Here is a 27353-nt window from a genome sequence, read left to right on the forward strand (position 1 = left end):
AGAGAGAGAGAGAGGAGAGAGAGAGAGAGAGAGAGAGAGAGAGAGAGAGGAGAGAGAGAGAGAGAGAGAGAGAGAGAGAGAGAGAGAGAGAGAGAGAGAGAGAGAGAGAGAGAGAGAGAGAGAGAGAGAAGAGAGAGAGAGAGAGAGAGAGGAGAGAGAGAGAGAGAGAGAGAGAGAGAGAGAGAGAGAGAGAGAGAGAGAGAGAGAGAGAGAGAGAGAGAGAGAGAGAGAGCCGAAGGAAGAGAGCGTCTCGTGTGAGAGAGCACGCAGGAAGAACGCGCATTCTATTTATACGTCACCTGCGGTAGCGAATTCTCTAGGCGAGAAAGCGAATCGTCACGTTTAGACGAGCGGTCGAATCGTCGAATCACGCTGTATATCCACACGCACGCATACCATATAGCGAGAATAAGAGAGATGGAGAGAGAGAGAGAGAGAGAGAGAGAGAGAGAGAGAGAGAGACAGGCTAAAAGTCAATGTACGCTAAACGACATAAGGGCATAAACATCTTCATCAATCGAACGCTCTCGACACGCTTACATTTCGCAGAGAACTCGAGAAAACTAATTTTCACAAGTGACACACGCGGTGCACTCATGTATAAATTCGCTTCTTCGCTCCGGCGAGTGATCGAGAAAATCGAAAAGTAAAAATTCTATCCGACGAAATTCCCGACTTCTGCCGAGCGTCGGGACAATTTTTTCCCGCCTTCTCCACAGTGGCGATTTCAAACACGCACAGCTGCGCCGACCCTTCGCTCACACTACGGTACTTCCCTCACGGTCGATCCCGGTTAGAGAAGAAGCCGACGACGAGACGATGAGGTCGCCGGTCCCGTTACCGTTAAATCGCACGAAGGTACGCGCGACAGTCAGGCCGGACTTGTCGCTTTTTGTCGACCATACCGGGCGTACCGATCGATTCCTGTTACTTTGTCGAATACATTCCACGGTGCGTTCCAGAGGCACGAATACGCAGACGGACGCACAAGAGCGGGGTGTGGAAGGACGCGTGAAAGGCGCGTGTGTACCCTTGCCGAGAAACGAGGATAATCTCGCGCGCTCGCTTTTCGGGAATGGGAATCGCGCGTTTCCTCCTCTTCCTCCTCATCCTCGTCCATCTGCTCGCGTCGCAATCCGCGAATTCGCTATGCACCGCGTTTTAAAATAGACCCCAAGCTCTCTCTCTCTCTCTCTCTCTCTCTCTCTCTCTCTCTCTCCTTCTCTTTCTCTGCGTCAAAAGCGCACACCAGGGTGGGATAGCATAGCGCTGTATAGCGCTAATTACGGAACGCGAATGGCGCATAAATAGCGTGACGGTATTTATAGAAGTAGTCGGACACGTGCGCGGGACATCCAATATCTCGGCAAAGTGTCGATGTATCGATGTCCTGAATTTCATGTAGTCTCGCGAGTCTTTCTGGAACGGGACGATATTACCGAAGACGGCGACGGCGACGGCGACGACGACGACGACTCGTTCTCCGCGGCCGCAGGAGGGGATTTCTGAAATCGCGCGACCGGATCACCTCGCTGACTCGCGACGCTATCGCGTGACTTTATGTAACGCTCGGCCACGCGATATTTAAAATCGCGCATGTCGAGTGCGAGCGCGACTCGTTTCGCGATATGCTCCGAGGAGCGTGGCTCACGCCACCGCGGAGTCGACGAACGCTCGATCTCATGGCGGAAATACGGCTCGCTCCGAGAGGAAGATATATCCTACCACGCTCGTGCGAAACGTAACGCGAATGTATAATCTATGCTCGGCGAGATAAATATGTAAGAGATGCTATCTCGGAGGATGCGCGCACTTTCTCTGCGACGGCAGTGATCCCTCGCCGATCGCCGAGTTAATCTCTCTTTCCCGCCCTCTCGCCCTCTCTCTTGCTCGCGACAATCTTATGGTAGATCGTCGTGAAGACGAGGAGACTCGTCGCTCGTTCGTCAAATTAATCGGTATCATCGATCGAATGCCTGCCTTCCCTCTCTCGCCAATTTGCATTTCTCGAATCAAGCCAGTCAGTTCGCGGACTCGATTCGCGCCAAACATTTCAGCGAATGATTCTGCAGCGACAGGTTCCGACTTTCGATATGAATTCGTTATGTCGTTACGCTCAAGTCGAGTCTCGGATGAAGTTTCCTTTCGGCGTCTCTCGAGTCTGCTTTGATCGTTACATCGAATATCGGATACGATCGGATCGATCGAGAATCTCGTTGCTACCTCGTCGAATTGTATCGCTAGTTTATTATTTAAGCGCGGCCTAAGTGTTCACGTGATCGGTGTGTGGCGTCACCGAGGTAGAGAGATACGGTGTGATAAATACGCGCGACTTCGGCTTGCAGCAAAGTAACAGAGTGACCATGAAGTTAGACGTCAGCTACACCGACCATTCGCATATCATCGGTAAAGGCGGTCTGACGATCAAGCGGGTGATGGAGGAAACCGGCTGCCACATTCATTTCCCAGACAGCAACCGCAGCAATCACCAGGACAAGAGCAATCAGGTTTCCATTGCTGGCGAGATGGAGGGCGTCGAACGTGCCCGTGCTCGCGTCAGGGTGAGGCTGCCCCCGCCGTTGGCCCCGCGCCCCGAGATCCGCGCTGCTCGAGTTCTCCTGCCGGCCGAAGAGACTCATGTACCGTCGTCTTCGTCTTTCAGAATCTGACGCCCCTGATCTTCTCGTTCGAGCTGCCGATAATGGGCGCGTCGCAGAGCACTCCGGACTGCACTTCGCCGTACGTGGTGAAGATACAGGAGAAGTACAACGTCCAAGTCATGTTTCGCACGAGACCGAAGCTGCACGCCACTCTGGTGGTCGTCAAGGGCTGCGAATGGGAGGTTTCCCAGGTCAAGGAGGCGACGGTTCTGCTGATTCGTTACATGTGCAAAAACCTAGCTGTGAGTGTGAACTGCGACGATTGAGGGATCGATCGCGACCGCCGTTCAATCGTCGTTCGCCAACTGATTGCGAAACTTTCTTTCTTCTTTCCCCCTCCCCCTCCCCCCGTCTAGAGTCAAATTCAAGTACAAATGTCGATGGAGATCTCACCCCAGCACCACAGCATCGTATTAGGGAAGCAGAGCAGCAATCTGAAGATGATCATGCAGCGAACCGCTACGCAGATTATGTTCCCGGATGCCGGCGATCCGAATATACCCAGCCTCAAGAAGAGCAACGTCACCATCACTGGCGCCATACACAATGTTTACTTGGCTCGGCAACAATTAGTGGTAAGAGCGGCTGATCAGCGTTTTTCTTCTCCGTCTCCGTTAATTCCGTTAATGCTGAATCTCCATTTTCTTTCTTTCTTGTATATATCATCCAAGCCCGCCGAGAAATCGAGAAATCGCGCTTTTTCACGATATAACACGCACGTCGACGATTATTATCCCATTTCCATATTATTACCAGGGTTCACTGCCGCTGGTGCTGATGTTCGATCTTCCGGAGGACTCTGTGTCCGCCTCTGTCGACACCGAAAAGATCTCCCAGCTCATGCAGTCCTTGGATGTGTTCATTAATATCCGTCACAAGCCGAAGCAGAGCACGCTCTCGGTGATCATCAAGGGAATCGAGAGGAACGCCGGCAACATTTACGAGGCGCGGAAGCAGCTGCTCGGATTGGACGAGCCCAGGGTCCACGCCGAGATACCGGCCACTTACCACATTCCAAACGCTGGCAGTATCTTCCAAGGCAATTCCAACAACAACGACGTCAGTGAGTGTCGAGATAAATCGCCCCATCGAACAAGAACGAGAGCTCGACGCCGTGGTCGATTTAGATTCACCCGGCAGAGGGGGAGATCATTTCGCGTCGTGTATTATTATATTTCTTCAGTTTTCATTCTATACTACTACTACTATTATTGTATTTCTCATGTCTCGATGCGAATTTCATGCGGGATCCAGACGGAAATCGCTAAAAGCTATCTCGCACACTCGTCCCGTTCGCTCCGTTTAGGCTCCAGCAATCTGATGAGCAGCGTGCCGGACAACTTCTCGAACATGTTGACCATAAACACGCAGAATTCGCCGTACTGCGTGTCGCCCATTCCTCATTCACCGAATCCTATGGGACTGTCGCCGCATTGGGGCCTCCCTCATCTTCCGTCCGTGTTCTCACCGCTAGGAACGCACCACCCGTACCCCTACACTCACTTGAACCACCTACTGACGACACAACACATGCTGCACAACAATATGATGCCTCATCCCCATGGTATGTCAAACCACGTGATGTCTGGCCTCGGGCCGTTTCACCACAACGCGTCGACCAACTTTCCTGGTATCCATGGTCTGAATACTAACTCGATGACGGATAGCAAAGAGGGTAGCAGTGGTGAGTTGCTCTACTTCCGCTTCTTTTCTTCCACCTTCCCGACTCTCGTTGTTTTCTTTCTTTCTTTCTTTCTTTCTTTCTTTCTTTCTTGCGATTCTCTAATGTTACTCGCGAATGTCTTTGCAGCTTACTCGTCGCTAAGTAGCGTGTCCAGCTCTCTATCTAGTCCCGCTATCAGTCCTCGCAATATTTCACCAGTGAATCCTACGGATACTAGTCCAAACTTAGGTGAGTTCAAACTTTTGAGCTCGGAATCAGCTACGATCTTCCGAGATGAGAATCGACCGAGTTGCTGACGAACGTCGTTGTTCGTTCTTGTCTTTTTCTTTTTTTCAGCGGATTTATCCAGCATGCTGTCCGACTTGTCGGTTACCGACCGCCGCGCGCCCGGCTGCGAAAAGAAGACCCTGGAGATGGCCGCGCAGCAGAATCTCACGCCCTTCGACTACGAGCAGAAGAAGTTGCTGGCTGCGAAGGCGATGCAGAGCAAGCCGAGCGGCGATTACCGCGTGCCGACTTCCGCCTGGTCCGGCTACGGCCTCAGCCAAAGTATTCCGCCTATAACTACGAGTGACTTGAGCAAGGTAATTTACCCCGGGGTCCCCGGCTGATTCATTCGAAATAATCAGGGCGCAAAGCGGCAGCCCGGAGGAGCGGCCGGCCGAAGGTGGCTAATAAAGGCGGCGGCTCCGTTGATGCAATTTCTTGGCCCGGCGAATTGGCGCCTGAAATGTTTATCGGTAAACTCGCGAGCCTCGGACGGCTTGCCGAGGAAAGCATCGCCGCCAACTAACCTAACTATCTATTTGAATCCAGGAGCTGACGTCACACCCTTCGGACTTGTGGAAAGAACCGACCACGCCGGTGTTCAGTACCGAGATGGACTTCGGTATGATCTCAAGCAAGGACCGCATCGGACAGATCGGCATGGCCTCCAATTACATGGACCACACGCCGACTTCCCACTTGAACAAGATCACGTCCCATCGCTACAACGATCTGGCCAGCATGCTGACCAGCATCGGCCTGGAGAAATATATCCGTAAGTAGACCAGTCAGTCACTTGTGTCTTACTTGTGTCGCGCACGTCGACGACGCCTGTCTCTCCGCTTTTCTTTTTTTTCTCCTGCTCGCTCGCTTCGTCGCATGAGCTGATCGAAATATAACGCTTTTGTTTTCTTTCTCTTCTTTCCTTTTTGTTCGCCAGGCCTGTTCACGTCTCACGAAGTGGACATGGCTACCTTTCCTTCTCTCACGGAGAAGGATCTCTGCGAAATCGGAATTACCGCTTGGGGCGCGAGGCGCAAGATAATGCTGTTGATATCCGGTACGTAAGGCTTTCAGAGTACAAGTGAATGTGTGGCTGTGCGTGTGTGTGTTTGTATTTGTGTGTTGCTGCTTCGCTTCGCTTCGCCGTAATTATTAACGAATGAATATTCTCTCCGCTCGTTCTCGGCTGATACAAGCGCGATACACGTTTCCGTGGCGCTGTTCGACAAGATCATCATTTCACCACGCTCGTCTCCGTCTCTTTCAGAGATGAACAAACGTACCGTCAGTCCGTTCTCCGGGAGCGCCGCGCCCGGCGCCGAGCGGAAAGCGTCCACGTCGTCGGCGTCGACGTCGTCGCTCGGCAAATGCAATCTGGACACCAAATGGTAGGAGAGCGAGACATACACACACAGAGAGAGAGAGAGAGAGAGAGGGAGAGAGAGAGAGAGAGGGAGAGAGAGAGAGAGAGAGAGAGAGTCGAAAAGAGAGAAGATCGAGAGCAGTACACTCGTTCGGCACAGCGCTCCGAACGCTCTCGCGGTCGACCGAAGGATGTCGCGTGGCGACGACAAATTCGATCGGGATGATCAATTAAGTACGTACTTAATGAAAACGCCGATCGCGCCAAATCAATGGGATGATTCGCGTTGAGAGCGAAAGAGAGGGAATTGAAAGCGTCAGGGCGCCTTGCACTAGCCTGAGCCGACAGAACGGCATGATTAGCTAGGATAGATTTGCATGTGTTGATTTGAAGTTTCTTAGGTAACGGGAGAAGATAGCCGGATTTCGTTTTTGTGGCCGGGAACTGGTTGTATCCTTTTTTTTTCTCAATTTTTTTTTCTCGCTGTTCTCGGCGCGCGCGCCCGGAAGGTGCCTTAGATTTAAAATAGATAAGTGGTTAATACTTTCGCTACTTATACGCAATTTCTGTTTGCTGGTGATCCTTGTCCAGCCGATGGACACGTGGTGTCGCATCGACGTCGTGCGCGACGCGTGTTTCGTCACGGTAAATCGCCCGTCGTTGATAATATTCCTATCGACCCACCGGGCCCGGCGATTATTACGGTTGCGAAACGCCGACGCGCATGTCTGATTACGTCTATCGCGTTCGTTGTATCGTGTTTCCGTGTGCGTGTGTGTGTGTGCGTGTGTGTGTATGCGTGCGTGTGTGTGTGTGTGTGTGTGTGTGTGTGTGTGTGTGTGTGTGTGTGTGTGCGTGTGTGTGTGTGTGTGTGTGGGTGGATGAGATGCGGATGTTGCGCGCGCGTGGGTGTGATAGTTTTTGCTCGATGACCGATTGATTTATATGTTGTGTGATCGAGAGTGCGTGCACGTGGGTACGTGTATGAGAGAATAAGTCAGGCAAGAGTGTTTTTTTTTTTTTTTTTTGAGTAAATTAGTATCAGCGCGCGGTGGCGAAATTTAATAAAATGCGATGGGCGAGGGATGTCCCGTGTGTTCAGCGGCCTTTCGTCCTAGCAAAATTCACATATTTAACTCAGACTAAGCTCGAAAGCAACCGATCAAGCGGCCGCATATCGATTACCGCCGCACACGGTACGCCAACGAGTTCGTATTGTTGATTAAAAACGCCGAAGGAACGGCGGGCAGGAAAATGGACATGGGTATCTCGGAAATATTCTGTCCTGCTCGGTGAATTTAGTACCGGCGCCGCGTGCACGAAGGCACCCTCGATAAATTGCTAGTAACCGAAAGTCGAATTGGTACGGTAAATATCGAAGGTGTTTCGTAATAATGACTATGAATCAACGGTTCGATTTCGTGCGTCGCCAACGGCTCGAACGAGCACACGAGCCTCTGCACGGCTGCGATTTCGAGTTTTACAAAGTAACAAAGTATTTATTAATTATTCGCGAAAGACGCTGGACGCACGTTAAAATAATAGACCGCAAGAACTTTTCGTGTTGAAGCATGTGTGAAGACAGAAACAGTGTTAAACGAATTCTAACGCAATATTTTTGTGAGTCACTCTTCGTGCGCTGCGAGCGATATTTCGAGGGCTCGATTGAAGCGATCCAGCATCGATAACGGGTAAAGTGTGATTCGTGACGATAAACGTCGCTCTGATTAGGTGGCGCGCGTAAATCTTTCCCCTTCACTGTCTGATCCGAAGAAGGATTAGAAGTGAAATGCACTTTGAACGATTTACGATTCGCGATACAGTTCGAGACGGAGTTACACATCTGTGAGGAAGAAACGTTCGATGAATTAGAATTTATACATATTTATATATATTTAGACGTGTATCTACATAAGCAGATATACCTATAATTTAAAAATTGTCAAATGTTCTCAGCACGTGAAATTAGAATTAGAATTCTGTCCCGAATTCTATTGTGAATAACAGTAGTAGATCGTACGATAAGTGAGCTTTGATACTAAACTTGGCAAAATTGGAAAAAGAAGCTCTTTAAACAACTATGTTATATATATATATAGCGAAAAATATTTTTAAAAATTGTAAAATTTATAAATAGAATGATCCAGAAATTCGAAATTGTTGTTTCTCTTACTCTAATCTTTCTACAATATTTATGACGCAAGAAGTAAACGTATGTGATAATATAATCCGGACGAAATATGTAAGTATGATTTACGCAGGCTTTACGAATCTGAGAACTATAACAAGTATGCCAAGTTTAGATCCCCTCCGGTTATCCTCGCGGACGCGGAGCGTGACCTTCATTGGTCACAGTTAATTTCGCAAACGATTACTATATCGCAACGCAAACGATTTTTATAGACATAAGATATTTCGTTCTCGCCATAATTTATTAGAATTTTTAAGCGTAATTTTTGTTAATTTTTTTTTTTTGGTACAAAGGAATGAAAGCGTTAGGTAGAAAAACTCTTGGTGCACGCATCGAAAAACCGATAGATAGTGTGGAAATTATTTCAATGTTCATGCGAAACACATTAGTCGCATCGAGCCGATACTCGAACTCGCACGAGGAAGGTTCGACTTATTTGCAGAACAGGAGAAAAATCAGTTCGCTCTTGAGATCTTCGCGCGATCATACGATCTGTAATCATAAATCATAAATCCCGTGGACGACGTTCATCGTCAAACGAATCCCACGTGAAAACTGAAAGAATGGACTCGCGACGGAAGGGACGGAAGGGAGATCGCGCGATCGAACATGCCTAACGAAAGATTTTACTGCGAAGAGTTCTTGACTAAGTTCTTGCGAAGTCTTTTTAAGCGTAAATTATTGTCGTTTGTGCGCTCGCGAGTGATCGGAACATTACGAAGATATGTGTTCGCAAAAAGAAAAAGAAGAAGAAAAACTACATGTGATATAATATTGGACTGTTCGATTCTGTTGTCCGTTTTTCGTTTTCGTTCAATGATAATTTGGCATAGGAAGCTCCTACGATTCCTCAAATGCGATCGTAATGAGGACCGAGCGATAATAATGGCAAAGAGAATGTGAATGTGCGTATATGTGCGTGTGTACGTGTGGACAGAGGTGATTTACATCGTATCCTCAACCTAACCGCAGATGTATGAAGAATTCACGTTACACAATTTTACACCTGCAATTATATCAGCAGATCCCCAGATCCCGTGTCTTCGCAGAGAGCGAAAGTAATAATAATTTCGTGGCAGCGAGTTATATCGCGACAAGTTGTGATACCCCGCTCGTTGTTGCAAAAGAAATTCTGCCCGGTAAAAGAGCGCATCTCGTCGAGACGATAACCGGCTTGTATATTTCTAAACGTATCAGAAACAGAATGGATAAGAGAGAGGAAGAAGGTATTTTCTCGAGTGTTATCTCGGCAACGATTGATTCGCCCGAATCGCGGCTTTTTCTCTGTCTTGATTTACTTTCGTAAATATACGACCTCGTTCTATATATATAAGGTATGCCATACCGTATATATAAAGAACTTACGTAATATCGTATCGCGAGATCGTCCATCTCGCCGGTCAGAAATCGACGATTTCTTTGCATAGAATGTATCTTAGTCTTGAGAAGACCGTCAATGTTCCTACGTAAATATATACTGATCCCGTGCGAGATTTAGCGAATACGGGTATATAGATGTATAGTCGCGGAAATTAGCGTTAAAGAGAAGAACGCGTGCACGCGCGCACGTAGGAAGAAAAAAGAGACAACGACGAACAAGCTTCTAACTAGCGCTCGAGCGTCATAATTAACGAGAATTGATGAACGCGCGAATCGATGCGAGTCGATGATTGCCGGACAGTGGGAAGAAGAGGAAGAAGAGGAAGAAGAAGAAGAAGAAGAAGAAGAAGAAGAGAGAATGATTAGGAAGAGAGAAGAAGACACGCGTAGAACGATTTCAACATCGCGATTTTTGTTTTTCACGAATTCTTTCTCTCTCTCTCTCTCTCTCTCTCTCTCCTAGTAGCTATTCACTTGACACTTTTTGCGCACTGTGCAAATAACATGACAGAATTCAATCTTTCTCATTGTCGTGGATAGCGGACACCGTAAGAATGCCAACGCGTATGTACGGTTGCGATCTCGCTCGGAGTTACGCGACACAGATCCCGCATTTATGAGAACGCGTTGTAAATTATTACGGGATTATTAATAGTGTTTCAAGTGCGCACATCATCGTATCGTTACGCAATTTACGATGTCACTCTTCTCATTTTAACGACAGATTCGCTCTATTGCGTCTTACATACTTTCTCGATGATATAAAATTGAAGATGCATTTTTTTTTCAAATCGAAAGATTAAAGTGATCTGAATACGACCATAACCACTATATAAGAACTAGAGAAAATTAATCTCGAAATTGTGAAGATTGAATTTGTATTAAATCCAATGTCTAAATTGTCCAGTAATCTACATCTCAATTCAACTGTTGTATCGTTTAAGATCATTTCTCAATTTTAAGATTAATATCTTTGAATTCTTAAGAAAGCGAGGTGTAGACCATCGACCTGTGGTTATATACGCACAATGCGTTACTTCATTTTATTTATATACGTCTGAACGATCAGTTCAGAGAATTGTAAAACCAGATCGGAGAACTGTAAAACGCGAGCGAATCGAAAACTATAGCGTACGACGACCACTTTAGACGCGGTGTTGCCTTCAAATACCGCTACGACGAACGTACAGATCTTTTTTTCAGGAGATATGTCAAATGAATTTCACGTTAGATTAAACAACTGTAACGTACGGTGCATCAATCACTCCCCACATATCGATAGCCTCGAATGCAAAACGAATTCTTCGCATACGATAAATACGTAGCGTTACGTTCTCTCTCTCTTTCTTTCTTTCTTTCTTTCTTCTTTCAGAGAGAATCATCATCAGGAATTTCATTGTACTTTCCGTCTAAGCGAGAGCGAAAATAAAATTACGAACTCCCCGATACAGAAAGGACATTTAGGGTAATTCAGTACCGACATTGAAGTGCTGATAAAAAACGTTGATGATTAAAGAGTTTACCCTGAAAAGAACGCACGAATATGATAGCGATAGATAAAATTTTTGCATTTTTTTTTTTTCAAGGCAGCATTATATACATCTGGATATACATATGATGGAAAAAAATCTAAAAAAAAAATTTGTAAACATAAAAACTGACAAAAAAAGTAAGAAAAGTAAACTAAAAAATAAGATGAAAATGAAAAATAAAAAAAAGATAAGATCATGTGAATTGTGTGTCGTATTTTCCGTGCGCCTTATTTTTAGGGTGAACTCCTCCATATACGTCGCGATGTAAGATTAGTAGTATTAAAGTAGAGCAGAGTCGCGTAAATATGTTAGACGGTTACCTCAGATGGAAGTAGGAACGTAATCTTTGCAAGAAGAAAAAAAGGATTTTTGCGAAATGGAGAAAGGAGATATTTTTCAAATAGGGTTTCGTTGGAAAAGAAAATCGCTCTGCTCAGCCGCGTTATACAATTGTATTATAAATCACATTCCAAATGAAAAAAAGGGAAAAAATCGATAAAAGTTTCAACTCGAATAAAATTTGTATTATCGTAGGAGGCGGATGGAAGTGTTAATTTATGTGTGTGTTACGCGTTTTTCTGTGCTAGTGCTTATGATGTTGTTTCGTAATAAATCCGGGGACGTACCCGCCCATCAAGCAGGTGCAGCCAGCTAACTAAACGATAAATTAATAATGATGAATGTGAATTATTACTCGCGTAAATATGATCCGTCGACATTGCGACGGTAGGTGAGCGTTTTATAATATACAGCGCAGCATAATATTTTTATATGATAATCTAAATAATTTTTTGATAAACCACAAGGTATATCGTATCGATCTATTATTATTATTATTATTATTATTATTATTAATATTATTATTACTGTTTGTTGCGAGGAAGAAAGCGCTAGAATGTCCAGCACCCGAAGTCGGGAAGATGTATTGAAATGAATAAAGAAGAGATTTTGTATTGCTATTTTTAATAAAAAATATAAACATACACGCGACATATCGTACGATGTCATACCTTTGCTTTGTATGTTGCGATAAATTGATATGACCACTGAACAGACAAATCTCTTCTTTTCGAAGATATATAATTTTAACTCTTACGTAATAATGAATCTTTCGCTTATCGTAGAGAGATACTATTTGGCGAAATCATAGATTATATAAATTAAGAATCCGCTCACTACTGTAGATCACGTTATTTTCACTATCAAGTTTTTGGTATTATTGAAAATTAAGAATGTTACATACGATTGCGTCGGTAGAACTGCACTATGTCGGTCCTTTGAGACTTAACACCGTGTCGTTGCTAGTACTCGTTGCGACCATATATCTCTTCATATCCCCGGTGTAGAGTTCGACGTCACATTTGGGACAGTGGAACGTGTTCATCGCAGTGAAATGTGCCTTTAAGCAGTAGTAGCAGAAGATGTGCTCGCAGCCGGCGTGTGACGGTAGAATTGGATTTTCCTCGCAGTAGGCACACTTGGTTGATACGTCCATTACTGGCAACAACTTTATATCTCTCTGTTGTATCGTTCTACGTCGCCACAGCTTTCGCAGCAAATGTTTCAAGTAGTGGAAGTTTATCATAGGTAAACCGATGGTGAATAGTTCCATCAGACTGTGCCAGAGCAGCTCCCTCGTCATATAAGAGTAACCAATGTTTCGAGGTTTGTTTGTCGTTATCGACTGAGTGGACAGACCTAGGAGAAGCTCTATCAGACGCGACTGTATGCCTCGATGGAGGAAGAAGAACAAGTTGATGAGTTGCAGAAGACTAATCACATTTGAAATTCTATCAACGAGTGACTTCAATCTATGGATGTTGTCACCATGAGCCGAGAGATTTTCATTGGCTAACTTGTCCTTTATATATTGTGGTAAAACAGTTAGAAGCAGGTAAAGTATGGCCTTCTTCTGACTGAGGTTGATATAATGCAGATTAAGCAGGCGTTGGCCAAATGTAGAGTTACTTTGTTGCAAAGAGAATTTCCATATTAGAATCTTCAGTATTGCGTCAATTTCTGCCTGCCATTTGTCAAACTTGCCTGGTGCATTGTATCTGGCAATCTGATTAACTTCATTCTTCAATAATTTGTATATTTCAATGTCCAGCTCAGCTGAGTCAATCTGGTTTATCCTTGAGACATAGGGCAATGGCATTGTGTCAGCTCATTCGAGTAAACCTGAAAATAATATTTACTTTACAATAATTTACAATAATAATAATTTATGCATAAAGAAATCAACATAGCGTGAAAAAAGAAATAACTTTTACATTATAAATTACAAGCAAAAATGAATAACTGTTTCTTTAACAACCTAGTTATGATAATTTATCTCTTTCTCTGTCATATACAGAGTGTTCTAGATATTAATCCTTCGATTCATGTAGAACTGATCTAGTCTTGATAAAAGTTTCAAAGTACCAATAAAGATTAATAAACAAAATTCTTTTATTTTAGCAAAATGTCAATTCAAGATTTGATCAAGTATCAAAATGATACTTAACACAACGAGTCACAGAATTCCAATAGCTTGTCACTAATGTTTGTTAAATAAATGTTGGCTGCACAATTTAGAACAAAACTGCCGAAAAATTGCGCGATAACCTTGGAACACGCTGTACAGACTTTGCTCCTAGTTCAAAGTACATCGTGACATACGATTCGCGATACATTCGTGTCGTGTAAACCCACTTATTATTCCGCGTGCTTAGGTATGCAAGCTATCCTCCGATAAAAATACAAGTGATCACTGCGAATCAACAAGCAATAACACGCCAGGAAAATTTACTTCTAATCAGAGATATACACAGTATACACAGATCGAATGAGGTTAGGTTAGGTTGCGTCGGCTAACTGATCGAGCGAAACGCTGTAAAGTGCTATTCGCGCCACCGCAACAGCAGTGTTGAGCGACATGAACAGCTGACGGAATATTTCGATAAGATATGTAAAACCTGATGACCTCACGAGACAGCCAATATTTGAATAAACGTATGTTGATGATCTATAATACATATTAATTTTATAATCGATCGTCATCCGAGGCACTTGTATCGAACAGTCGAAACGGTCGGTAACGTCTCGTTGCTCCTCGTTAATCTCATATTGGCAGTCACGAAACATTTCATTCCTGATTATATCCAGCAATAAGACACTTACCAAAGTACGAGAACGTAATATGTTGCGCCAAATGTTGCCTCGTTGAACAGAAACGACCGAATCGGCTCCATGTCAATCTTGTGTCTCCATGTTGCCGACACTACACGACATACGCCCGGCTACGAATATCGAGGGACATCGCGTTTAATCGCGCACACGCGAACCGAACAATGCGCCAGAATGATCGCCCGTTATTAGATTCGGCACTCCCGATATACGACCGCGATACGAAGATCGTCACCGGCGCGAGAAAGACACGACGAACAGTAAATTATCGCGATCCGCGTTCGAACGACTGTAACGGCACGAGAACCGACATGATTGGCTGGATCACGTGACGTCACGTCTCACTGCGTCTCACTTTCAAACGATTCCATCCAAATAGTTCCAACATAACGATAAAAATACGAGACAATCGGCGATTGAGGCTTTCTAACAACATTGCCTATTAGAAATCGAGATTATCGCGAGTATTTTAAATGGTCCTTTTTCCACGATCTTTGTGATAATAATAAATAAACGGATCTATCTGTGAAGATTCGCGCGCGCATGCGCGTACGTTGCACGCGTTGATACTTCGCATGTCCCAATTGCGCTATATTCGTCCATTTTGGCAGGGACCATGGCGTTGGTAGCTGATACTCGGGAAGCTGTCGTATTTTTGGCAGTTTCAATTGACCAAAGATGAGTCTCACGCGCGAATTATCATCATTGAGATTACGAAGGTAGATATTGCGCGATATTGCAAAAGGATATTTGCCTGAGGTGAATATCTCGCGAACAGATCATCGCGGAATTACCAAACAAGATTTTGTATGTCGCGACACGCGTCGTTATACGTCGTGCGGTGTTTCAGATTTCAAATCGCTGCATCGTGCATAATGAATCACCGAAAGAGAATACCTATGCGAGTAATCATCGGGAGTGCCGCAAACAAGTAAGTAGCGTAATGTTGAAAATAATCGTCGAAAATGAGTAGTTCGCGTAACGGCTCGCAGAAACACCGAGTAAAGCCGCGCATTTGAAACTTGGAGTATCTCAATTGCGCAAAATGGCGACGCGGCAGTTTAGATTCAGAAAGTTGTTGCGTTACGACGTCTTGCAATTTCGCTTCGCTGAGACGCGAGCTTCGCCCATGAATCGTCTCGAACAGGGTCGAAATAAGTTTGGCGCGCTCGTCGTGACGAAATATTATCAGACAACTGCTGAGCGAGAATATCTCATGAAACGGCTGATTCAATCATACCCGAATTTCATTGATAATGATAGAGACTTAGACTCGCCAAGAACCAATGGCTCTCGATAGCAACTTGAATTCTGTTTTTCATAGTTGCACTCTAGTGCACACTTTCTGTACTTGAATCGAAATATTTTAGATTCGACACTAGAGACTAGGGTGGCGGCGGAGAAAAATCGCGAGAAAGTACAATAAGTGCAGCTCCGAAGAACAGATCGCTGAGTTGCCGGTGGTGGGCGAGTGACCAATAGGAACACATCGCTAGAGAGGCGCGTTCGGACTGCTCGGCTCGAGTCGGCCGGGATGTCGTGTCAGTTCGGTTTCGTGTGTTAGCGCGTTGCCGCCGCTGCGCTTGGAGCGCGTTCGCTGCGGCTGGCTCTGTTCTTGGTTGCGGGTTATCATCGTTGTTTCGAGGTTAGGCGGCACGAGCTGGTGGAGCGGTTGGAACCGTCATACGTCGTGTCGTGTCCGTATCGTGTCTGTGCCCACGTCGCGTCGTCGTATCGGACGGGTTCCATGTTGCCGCCGGTGGTATGACGTCATCGTCGAGTGTCGTCGGTGGTGCCGCGCGAGTGTACTCGTTTGTCTCTCCCGTCGTACGTAACCCGCAGCTTCGCGCATCATGCACTCGTGATAAAGTTTGACGTTTTTCTCCTTCTCTCTCTTTCTTCCTGTCTTTTTCTCTCTTTCTCTCTCTCTCTCTCTCTCTCTCTCCCTCTTACACCTCGGTACACCGGCCGAAACCAAGTGGTGCAGCCGTCGGGCCGCATCGGCTGCCACGGTGTGTGACCTCCGCGCCTCTTCTCCGCACGTCTCCCTCTCTCTCTCTCTCTCTCTCTCTCTCTCTCTCTCTCTCTCTCTCTTTCTCTCTCTCTCTCTCTCTCTCCCTGTTTCTCCTGCTGTATAATCACCGTCTCTCCTTCGCGCTATCTCTTCACCGGAGACGAGACACTCGTCACAGCAGTTGCGCGCACGACCACAGCTTGAGAGGTGAGTGGCAGAAATTATGTAATATCGTTTCTGCGGCGTCGATCACGTATGTACGGTCCGACCGCGCCGTAACATCGATCTGCCGTCGAGTGACAGGTTAACCTCCAATTCGGCGAGGCGAATCGCGAGAGAGAATTCCTTTCGTAGCATCTACTTGTCTACATAGTGTCAAATCGGCATTTCGATTACGCGATATCGCGTGTTTCATTATACATATATATATATATATATACACACACGAACATTCTCTCTCGTACCGCTCTCCTTTTCTCTGTCTCTGTTGCCCTTAACGGGAACAAGCTTCTTAGGAGATAGTCTGCTTCGCGAAAGCTTCGCCGAATGGAACAAGTGGTTCGAGCAGTTTTCTGCAACGTTTGTCCGATCGTTTCATGAGGGAAATTCGGAAGGGAGGTGATTCTCTAACAGCGGGGTCGTACAGGTTAAATCGGGAAGCCCGATAACCTGCGCCGCCCGAAGGTGGGTGCGAGCATATCGCCTTGAAACGTATGCCGCAGTGTATCGCGCACGTTACCCTCCGGCTTGACCACTTGTTCGCCAACGGCTTTTCGAATATTTCGTCGTACATGATTGTCACATTCAAATGCGAAAACATTTGAATACGATTTGACCTTGTTGCTGCGTGATTTGTGAAAAACATTACGCTTTTATGGTGCGATGTTTCCTCTTTCCTTCTTTTTCTTTTTTTTTTCTTTTTTACATTATTCCGCCTTTTATACGTACAGATATACGATAATTTCCAACGGTTTACCGACGATATTATCGTCGATATCGTTATCAATAGGCGCGTTAAATGTCGAAATTACGATTATTTCTCTGTTTATTTATTGTTATCATTAACATTCTGCTTTCCGTGAAATAAAAGTCTCCATTTTTTCGTTTTACCATTGCGTTAAAACGATAGCGACTGGCATAATTCCGGACTGTTTTCTGTCCCTTTTTTATCGTGTAGCGCACGAATTAAATGGTCAGACCATTTTGGATTGAAGTTTCACATGTAAGCCAGATTCGAGATATTAAAGAGAAACTGTGTCGCAATCATATTAAATAAAACGCGAGCACATTGCCTTGGAACGTACGATGGAGTGCGCGTGATAATTTCAAATGTTCGCATGTCTCTTTAATTCGTGAGATGTTTTTATTAAATATGGCTAATGTGAATTACGGTTTGCTTTCCTCGTGATATATCGTGAGCAACGAAATGCATTTTTAGAAATTTCAATTTGTAAAATCGTCAATGGACTAACAATAATAGAATTTCATTTGGTTTGCCCTCGCATGTATATCTAGTCTCATATTTTAGTTTTTGTACGATGCAAACGCGACTCTTCTCGATACGTTTACCAGATGCCCAAATACCATGTTTGACATATTCGGCACGAAATATCTCCCGCTCGATCCCGCGGCTTCGAGTTAAAATTCCTATTTATAATGAAGTTTGCTCGGCAACGAGGTCCGTCTCTCCGGCTGAACGCGACGCTCGCGGAGCGCTCGCGCGACCCAACAGCACTCTCGTTATTTCGTCGGACTGTTTTGACAGCGACCTAGCGCGTCGTAGCGAATAGATCGACAGACGTAAACAGCCAAGCGTGGACGTGATTTGCATATCCATTCGCATCTATCTCTCTCTCTTTCTTGCTCTCTCCCTCCCCCGCCTCTTCTTTGCCCTGTCTTTTCTCTCTCTCTCTCTCTCTCTCACACGATTTGTCGCTTACATCGCTCTTGGCTCTGACCTTAATTTACGGCCTGTACCGCCGATGTGGAAGACTCATTCGCGCGAGCGAGCGAACATTTCGGCGTCCTCGCTCCTCGCACCTGGCGGCGTTATTTATCGACGCGCCTAAATCCGTCGCGCCGCCGAAGCGACGCGCGTCGCCGCATGTCGAATTCGTCGTACTCGATATTATCGCGCTACAGCTCAATACCGCGATAAATCAGACCGGCTACACACTCCTCGCATTAGCCGCACGCGAGCGCGCGTCTCGATGTTTTATTTAGGGTTTTATTACGTCAACGACGTACATCCTTCGTGAAAATATACGGTCTGGCGATAATTACCGGCTTTTTTCACCCGAAATCGAACCTTCCTCCCGACTCCATTTTGCGAGTGAGATATTTCCGTTGAAAATCCGCCGGATGAATGATATCGCTCCGCTATACCAGTTTACAGTGATGCAACGTGGGGTTATGTAAAATGAACTTTCCCCTCGAACAGAATTGTGAGGTATTTGTTTAATTGCGAGAACATTGAACGCGTTAGAAACTATTGTAGAACGTATGTTTACGAGTGAAAATTTTAAGGGCGGGCGGGTTAAGATCCGTCCGGTCCGTCGATCGATTATTTGCACTTGTATATAAATAGATCCAACTTGAACGGAAATTTTATTCGTCGCATGGCGTAACTTCATCGGTGACGAAAGAAACTCGGTTACGCAAAGTCGGTAAAGCGTTCCCTTGCATATATGATTGCATATGGAACGTTGAGATACCTGAGAAAAGTATTCGTCTGTTTTTCCACCGACGCTGGTCGATGGTAGTTTCATAGTCTACATGAGAGAAACCCCGTATAAACATCACATAGAAACGGTGTAGAAAAGATCGCAATCATTTTATAGGCAGTACTGCTTGGGGTTTATTTGACGAAGGAATAATTTATATTCTACCGGCCAAGAAAGCGCGCGGTATCGATCTTCACGCTCGCGACTAGCGCCGTTGCAAGCGCGGTAATTCACAAAAAATTAATAAGCTACGCAACCGCGCTTCCGTTTCAGCTGTTCCGACATGGCTGAAATATGACACGGAAATTGCTTCAACTTGTACAGCTAAATGGAATTAATCCGCGAGAGCGTAAGCTTCCAAAACTTTCCAGTTTCTGATATTTGAACGATCCTGTCAACGCCTGTCACCGGAATTAAGACAATGACAGAGAGCGATATCTTGTTTAATGAGAGAAATGCTTTTAATATAAAAGTTAAATCGATAAAGAATTTTGACGACGAATTGAAGAGTAGATTGAAGCGACGGGTTGTTGTGTGTACAAGGTGTCAAGGACGTACGGTTGATTTCGCGCTCTCCAAAGATACTTAGAGATTTCTGAGCTTTTAATAGGATCTCTTCAACTTTGAGGTTCCTAATAAGATTCGCGTTAATTCGAGAATAAAGATACGCGCGCGCACGCGGTTTAACAGGCGACGATAAAGACGGTGACTTCGTGCCGATTGTTATCAGTTGGCATTCCCGATATTTGAGTGAGAGAGAGAGAGAGAGAGAGAGAGAGAGAGAGAGAGAGAGAGAGAGAGAGAGAGAGAGAGAGAGAGAGAGAGCAAGGGGAGAGAAAGGTGGAATTCTCAGTATCGTGATATCGGCACGCCAGGTGGGGAAGTCGTGCGCGATATCGCACTTATTAAAATTTCATTTATTAAAATCATCGCATTTATTAAAATCATAATCGGCAGTATATAATAGAGAGAGGCACGTGCATTGTATCAAACTATAACGGATGCTCAGCAATCGGCCGATCGCACGGACCGGAGTAGTTTACTCCGGTGTTAGCCGCCACGATAACACGCGTTTTAGCTCGCATGTGCACGTAGCATTTGTTAATTATGGCCGATTTTCTCGTGGATCGCAATTAATTGCACGTTTCGTTTCGCTCGTACAATCGAAGAATAGCCCGCCCTGTCGAATGAAGGGCATTCCGATAAGTGGAGCATTTATTTGGCATATGCGTGTTCGGTGTATCGGTGTATTGCTTTTATGATTTCGCAATGCATATAGAGAGAGAGAGGATATGGGATATTTTTCCAAGTCCAAAGGACCCGCGAGACGGTGTGCCAAAAATTCTGACACGGTTTGCAACGTGCTGCCATCTCGGGCTCTCCGCATTTTCTCCCCGTATCGTGACCCCATCGAACGGGGTCACGCGTGTTCAGGCATTCCTCGTCGAAGAAACGCTTCACAAACGAGCAGAGTCCCTTTTGCATTAGGATGCCGAGATCCCATCTAGCCTACGTTATTCCTCAAGGAGATTCCGCTATCTTAAATAGTCGTGCGGGTCTTCTTTATGGATTTAACCCTCGGACGTGAATGGAGTGGATTTAAAGAACCTCGACTCTCTCGTAAGGGTAGTTATCATCTTTCTGTGTTTCGTTAGTAATAATCATTTTTCAAGTCATTGTTTGCTATCTACGCGATATGTGTTAGTATAGATACAAATCGAGCCTCGTTTATTTGTTTGTAAGCTGAACGGACGGTATGTCGTGTCTAAAGGCAAGTCAACTCGCAAAATTGAGAAAGAGAAAGAGAAAGAAAGACGAGACGTTGGCACGTAATCACGTTGAATATTAAATTCCGTATTTTAATGTTCGCATTTATTACTGCTCCACGTTATTTAATTTTCGCGTGATACACGAGTCGGGATTTTGCATAAAATAATAAAATGGCAGCACACACACACACGTGGATTGCGCATATTTTCTGCGGCGCGGTGCATATTTTTTTCCCTCCCTCGTCGTAGAGGGCGATTTCCACGGGAGGAGGTTAAAGTTCGGATTCGTCCAAGTCCAAGGTGATCTTCGGCGTTCTCGGCGAGATCGCAGCCGGCGCGTTCTCCGGCCTTCGGAGGTCGACGAGAGGGTCCCGGCGATTCCACCCTCTCGCGTCCGTGACGGACGCGCGCACGGAGAGTCAAGTTTTGCTCTCTCGCGAGCGACGCGGGAGATAGGTGGTGGCGAAGGCGAGGCGTGGTGGCGAAGTATTGATCGCCGTGCGAGCGTGGCGCGATTTCCCCGTCTGGCCCCGCGCGCACGCCCGCGCGGCCCCCGACCGACCGGCCGACCGACCGACGTCATCCGCCGTTTAAACCCCTCGCCACCCCCAGCGCCTCCCTCCTCCGCCTGCCCTCTTCTTCTCCTCGGCACTGCCAATCCCCACCCAGCAAACTCTCTCTCTCTCTCTCTCTCTCTCTCTCTCTCTCTCTCTCTCTCTCTCTCTCTCTCTCTCTCTCTCTCTCTCTCTCTCTCTCTCTCTCTCTCTCTCTCTCTCTCTCTCTCTCTCTCTCTCTCTTTCTCTCTCTCTCTCTCTCTCTCTCTCTCCTCTCCTCTCCTCTCCTCTCCTCTCCTCTCCTCTCCTCTCTTTTTCGTTCTCTATCTTTCCTTCTCGGTCTCTTTTTCATCCCCTCTCGTTCCACCGTCTTCATCCTCAGAGTCGTCGACGGCATTCGACGTCGGGACGACGAAACGAACGTTACCGGCTGGCTGATCATGTCGGTACTTTAACCCCTTCGGGAATCCTTATTTATTGAGGGCAATCTGGTTTTTTTCTACCGTTGCTTTTTTATGCGAATTATTTGCACTATCGATCGTCGAGACGCCGATAATTTTGAGGACCCAGGCAAAGTGTAATGTCGAGCAACGGAATTTCCATCGAGGATAATTTATTTGATGTTAAAACGCTGTTTTCTTTCTCCTACTCTCTCCCCGTCTCTTTTTGAGTCTACCCGAAGATTCTTTAGGTTTTGAGGGCCGTTTTCAGACAATTATTAGGTCGAATGGCCAAGGTCATCAATGACCTTTCTATGACTTGAGTAGTCTAAATATATCCTCTATGTGGATGATTTGCAGATTTATTTTCACTGTTTTCCTTCTGTTACAACAAGGTCAATCACTAATACTTCTCGGGACATGAATGCGGTTAATGACTGGGCGGATCGTAATAATTTAAGATCAAAACTAAATAAAACCAAAAGATGATTTATTTGGGTAGTAAACATTTTATTAGAAAGCTTGAAGCGTGTAATATCAATGATATCCGAGGGAGGGGGTGAAAGTGACACATTTGTTCGCTTTCGGTGATCTATCAAAACCTTAGATATCATTGCTTCCAACTTATCCTGAGCCGAGCACGTTAATAACATCTGTGCTAACGTCAGTAAAGACCTTTTCCAACTCAAATTACATCCTGATCTCTTCAGCGCCAAACTACGTAAATCCCTAGTCACTACTCTTCTTTTTCCTCATATCGATCGTTGCTCAGTTGTCTGTGCACTTATCTGAGTACCATCTTTAGTTTTTAAGTTTGCGTTATTATCATTACAGCTATTAAATTTTCGTCCGTATTTCTTCCTTTTATGACGTTATGCACCTTTATTCTGTCATTAACTCTATTAATAATTTATTTAACGCGTGCTTTTTATGTCATTGAAATCGCATGAGCTTTGTTTGCATGAGTTTTTCAACCACTATATTTCTGGAAGCTCCAAGGGATGAATAATCCCAAAGCGTAATAAATACTCTACGCTACTCTCTTTTTCTCTCTTTTTTCTCTCTTTCTCTCTTTCTCTCTTTCTTTATCTTTTCTTTAGCAGCATTATCCCCTCTTGCTGCTGGATTTTTTCGTGATCCCTTCAATATTTATCGGGGATAAAAGCTGGATTTTCCAAATTGCTTGAGTCTTATGACCGAAAGATAGTGCTGTTGGAAATTATAGAATGGAGGAATTTGGGAATTTAAGGGACGTAAATTATCCAGCATTCCACGATGCTCGATTCAGAGACTTTGAACGCTTGGCTTTGATACTTGATAAAGTTCTCGACGTAATTTTGCGACGTAATTACACGTGTAAGCACGTGTATAAGCATATACGACAGAGTGTTGAAACATTTGCCAAGGATCCGTCGCAAATGAATTAGCAAGTCAGCGACTCGTAATAACATTATCGAGATCGGGTGACAACCGAAATCTCATTACTTTCGGGATAAGGGAGGGGGCGAGGAACCGTTATCCGTATCGTCTTGAGATTAGCCGAACTCGCTCGACACCCAAAGCTATATCGCTCCCAAAAGCGCCCATACTTAATTAGAATTATAATGGATCAATAGCTATGCGATGGAGTGCTATTAAGAGCACCTCGTCCCTGTTATTGCGCATATGCGCATCATCGTACACGAAACGTTATTTCATCGAGATTGATGCGAATCTCGTGTCGAGCTTAAATTCTTAATTTTCTGAGATTCACTTTTTTGTTCGTCGGAAATAAATACACTTTTCTTTCTCTCGCTCTTCGTTGACACGTGAAATTATCCAATCATTCGCGTAGCCCGACGCGACGTTCAGAACACAGACTGAATAAGTTTTTGCGATTCTTTAAGATTCTTATCCAGCATGCAATCATATTAACTCCCACCTTGCTACGTGCTCGTAATCATGTTGGGATGAAAGGTCACGCGAGAGCGAAAGAGAGAGAGAGAGAGAGAGAGAGAGAGAGAGAGAGCGAAGGCGAGAGAGAGGGAGGGAGGGAGGGAGGGAGGGAGGGAGCGAGAGAGAGAGAGAGAGAGAGAGAGAGAGAGAGAGAGAGAGAGAGAGAGAGAGAGAAATGAGAAGCTCAACCAAGCTCTGTATGCGAGAACGGTGTATACACACACGCGCGCGCGGCTCATGCATCTCGCGTTCTTCCTGTAAGAGTTTTAATTTCATCGGTATTTGCAATGACGAAAGAGAAAAAAGGTCAAGGGATGCCACGACAAGACAATGACGCTGGACTGAGACACGTAAGTAAAACCAGCGACGTTGTCGACTAATTGACACCACCAGGCCACCACCTTGTTACGCGCCATCGCCGTATCTCGCGCGACGTGTAATTAAATTAGGCTTCTGTCGCGCGACTTGCACCAAGCGGAAGAAAGAACGAGAGAGCTCTTGCGCATCCATTTACCCGAGCTAGACATTTATGCGACACGGCAGCGCGTGCATACGTAAAACCGCATAGGTAATCCGATGACGCCGCATCTTTGCGATGTCTGCGGATCGCTGGATCGCCTTTTACGGGCTTCCGCTTCTGTTTTGATCTAGTGGATCTTCTTCGGCTCACGTCGAGCCGTATCCGATATCGCGACAACGATGTATATTTTGTTTTCGTAAAAAAAGATGCAGAGAAGCACTAGCCGTTTATACATTCATGGCATTGAATATAAGAACGAACTTTATCGATCCGCTTTTATTTTGACTCTCTCTCTCTCTCTCTCTCTCTCTCTCTCTCTCTCTCTCTCTCTCTCTCTCTCTCTCTCTCTCTCTCTCTTCCCATGGAAGAGTAATTTCGAAAATGAGAAAGAATTAACAATGCGGGGCACAGATATTAATTAAACAGTATATTTCATCTGCTAATTGGTCAGATTGATCTTCATACTTAAATAGAATCAATCGGTAATGATTTTAATATAACAGCGAAATATTAACAGCGACCAACGAGATAATCCGCTTGATGTGCATTAACATTTTATTATATAATGTAATGATATATATGTGTGTGTGAAACTCAACAACATGTATGAATTTTTAATACTTGTGATTTAAACCACACTATATATAATTCATGAAGCACAATTCTCATTATGTATTGGTATGCCGATAATAAGAAGTTAAAAATGAAAAAAAGTACATGAAAAGGAAGGGAAATGGTATGAGGAATTTTCAAAGAAAAGTTGCCATATTCTTCTGTACGATATCATCATAATATCAAATTCAGCGCGAGCTACTTTGCATTGATATTATTCCCGCCGGGGGTGGCTTTGTTATTCATCCGCCTCGAAAACTTTTCGAACATGTGTGTACATGCACATACATATCATCCATGTATATACATATGTGTATATATATATATATGCGCATCGCAAAATTCAATGTCGTTCGTGAGTAGTAGTACGTGAGGATCAATTTTTACAATTTTCGTGGTAGATAACGAAAGGCGCTGAGAAGGAATGAAAGCGAACGAGCAAACGAATGAGCGAGCGAACAAGATGTGACGTCCGTTGCTCTCGACCACGCTTATGCCTTGGCTTATAAATTCCTTCCGAGGGTAGAGCGGCTTTCCGCTTCACTCTTGCTTTCGCCAGGTCTTATCCTCGCGGCTCGGGACATTTTCCGTCAAGTTTCGTCGATTAAATTTGCCCTCTGCGGATTTTCGCGCCTCACTACTTAGAAATTCCGGCCACGATGGCAGAAGCTCCCATAAGAATTTCACGCTCACCGTCTGCGAGAGATTTCGCGACTTTTTTCCGTCCTCTGTCGTCTTTTCCGCCTTTCCCCACGCCTATCTCCATTCTCGCCGTTCCTGACAAATCTTCGTCGTTTACACGAGCCCTCGACGATTTCGACGTGTGGAATTCGCGATGTCTCTCGGATATGATATTCCTCGGTCGCTAAATAATGTATTTGCGCCGTTAAATAGTATATTTGCGGAGTAGCGTGCATGTTTTTCTCCCTTTCCGAATATTACGTCAAGGCCAAAGGTCCTTAGAATGATAAGCAATCGTTGGGTTAACCGCATCGCGACTGAGTGGCTATTCGCTAGCATTCCGCGAGTGTGGTCGCGCCACACGTTGACTTCCACTCCTGCTGCTTCGAGCTGCCTTTATTGGGAGACGAATTTGTGCCCGAAGAGTGCTCGAACAGTGCCGGGGCCGAGACGACGGCCCGAAGCCCCGTGATTGCGTTCTAAAGAGACGGCCGGAAGCCGACATCCTTCGCTTTATTGCCTCGTAGGCTTCGCGAGTACACCCCGAGGTGTTTACGAGCGTTAATCGAAGCCGTCTGAAATTTCGTGTTCTCGTTTAGAATTTAGATTACTATCGAGTCATAAACGCGAAAAGTGTTCGAGTAAAATTCCATCAGCGGGGGGAGGGATGAAATCTTCAAATATTTTTTGACCACGAGCAGCGCGAATTAGTCGATATCGCGAACCTACGAATAAGGATACATAACGGGTGTGTCGTCGCGCGGGTGAGAGACAAAGTGCGACATAAAGCAGCGGATAGTCCGGATGCGATGGTTCCCGTGGGTACGATGCGTCAAAGGCCGGATAAACAGTAAGAGGCATGCGACCGGAGATAAGTCGGTGGATGTGGTAAAAAGTCGGGAGACGGCGTGTCGGCGATAGACGCGTCGTTGCATTACTGGCGGTTGGCAGTTCAATTTCAGATTGGCGCGGGCAGAGAAGAGAGAGAGAGAGAGAGAGAGAGAGAGAGAGAGAGAGAGGAGGGAGAAATTGTTGTCGCGATAGCGAGCGCAGCTCTCGCGAATTCGGAACGGACTCGAGGGTAGTTGTCGGCTGCGTTGCGTTCGTCGGTTTGATGTGGCGGCGCCTCTCATGCGCTCGGCGAAAGAGAGTTTATCGAAATGGAAACTGACTCTCCCTTGGAGAACGTCGCGGAGCGTTCGGGCTCGTGCGCGCGGACGAGAAAGATTATTGAGCGCGCTAAATGGTACCCAAAATAATGGAATCCGCCAACTTTGTTGATTAACTTTTCTGTTAGCGAATATTAGGTCGATTCGCCCGCGCGCTGCTAGGCGGCTTGAACTATGCAAAAGCGGCGAGACCTCGCGCTACATCGCGCGACTCGGCTGAACTTTCGGCGTGCTTTTGAGTTTCGTGGCGAAGTGGCTCGACGAAAGTTCCTGTCGCGTCTCCCGCAGGATCTTCTACGTTATTTCGTAGGAACCTCTTCGTGTCCTTCCATCAGACAGGCTTTGCGTCTTAACTTATGTATGAGTTATTAAAATTGTAAAATATCTCATGTGCGCAAGGAGTATTTTTTTACGTGAGCGGGGCATATACGGGAATTATTTAGGAACTATTATCATAGTTTCATTATGACAAAAACGTGTGTGATCCTTTTTCGTCTTTGAGAAACGTCATTCTTATATAGTAGTTATTCCGACGTGCTGTCCCTTTCTTCTTTTCCCGCCTCCCGTCGCCCTCCGTCTGCATCCTCAATGTTATTATTTCCATTATCTACATTGTGTCCCTCGCATTCGTCGTTTGTTCTTAGAGGTATTGTTCCGGAAGAGGAAATGAACTTCTCTCTGCCCCCCC

The 27353-nt window shown here is 45.5% G+C and overlaps 3 protein-coding genes across 12 annotated transcripts in view; 2 read left to right on the forward strand and 1 right to left on the reverse strand.

The window, feature by feature from the left end:
* BicC (protein bicaudal C) overlaps positions 1-6791 on the forward strand; it is a 28669-nt gene extending 21878 nt beyond the window's left edge. For 3 of the 5 annotated variants that reach the window (XM_011150836.3, XM_011153969.2, XM_011152432.3), the window contains 10 exons: positions 2346-2561; positions 2663-2902; positions 3017-3235; positions 3417-3723; positions 3967-4344; positions 4471-4572; positions 4681-4928; positions 5161-5386; positions 5552-5671; positions 5882-6791. In XM_011150836.3, the coding sequence (XP_011149138.1) occupies positions 2346-2561; positions 2663-2902; positions 3017-3235; positions 3417-3723; positions 3967-4344; positions 4471-4572; positions 4681-4928; positions 5161-5386; positions 5552-5671; positions 5882-6006 (2181 nt within the window). In that variant the 3' untranslated portion in view covers positions 6007-6791. The remainder of the gene's footprint in view (positions 1-2345; positions 2562-2662; positions 2903-3016; positions 3236-3416; positions 3724-3966; positions 4345-4470; positions 4573-4680; positions 4929-5160; positions 5387-5551; positions 5672-5881) is intronic. The other 2 variants (XM_025300259.1, XM_011151636.3) reach the window with 2 other exon arrangements.
* A 5128-nt stretch (positions 6792-11919) lies between these two features.
* On the reverse strand, positions 11920-14452 carry Pex2 (peroxisomal biogenesis factor 2). Of its 5 annotated transcripts, none has more exons than XM_011155599.3 (2): positions 14243-14452; positions 11920-13261 (listed from the first exon to the last, which is right to left on the reverse strand). In XM_011155599.3, exon 2 carries the CDS (start codon positions 13236-13238, stop codon positions 12345-12347), a length of 894 nt encoding a protein of 297 aa, XP_011153901.1. In that variant the 5' UTR covers positions 13239-13261; positions 14243-14452; the 3' UTR covers positions 11920-12344. The 5 variants fall into 5 exon arrangements, with proteins under 5 accessions (XP_011153901.1, XP_011153808.1, XP_011153734.1 ...); XM_011155506.2 differs by lacking the exon at positions 14243-14452 and adding an exon at positions 13688-13748; XM_011155432.3 differs by lacking the exon at positions 14243-14452 and adding an exon at positions 13398-13681.
* Positions 14453-15779: 1327 nt separating this feature from the next.
* The window catches only part of bsk (mitogen-activated protein kinase dJNK), a 136957-nt gene continuing 125383 nt past the window's right edge, over positions 15780-27353 (forward strand). Inside the window, exon 1 of one of the 2 annotated variants that reach the window (XM_011155886.3) lies at positions 15780-16469. The gene's annotated coding sequence lies outside the window, so the exon portion shown is untranslated. The remainder of the gene's footprint in view (positions 16470-27353) is intronic. The other variant, XM_025300249.1, reaches the window with a different exon arrangement.

The sequence above is a fragment of the Harpegnathos saltator genome, unplaced genomic scaffold (assembly GCF_003227715.2).
Source record: "Harpegnathos saltator strain DR-91 unplaced genomic scaffold, Hsal_v8.6 scaffold343, whole genome shotgun sequence".
NCBI classification, from domain to species: domain Eukaryota; kingdom Metazoa; phylum Arthropoda; class Insecta; order Hymenoptera; family Formicidae; genus Harpegnathos; species Harpegnathos saltator.

Bases quoted from the DNA above. Each gene is read 5' to 3' on its own strand.
- Pex2 (XM_011155599.3), bottom strand. From the start codon at position 13,238: ATGCCATTGCCCTATGTCTCAAGGATAAACCAGATTGACTCAGCTGAG.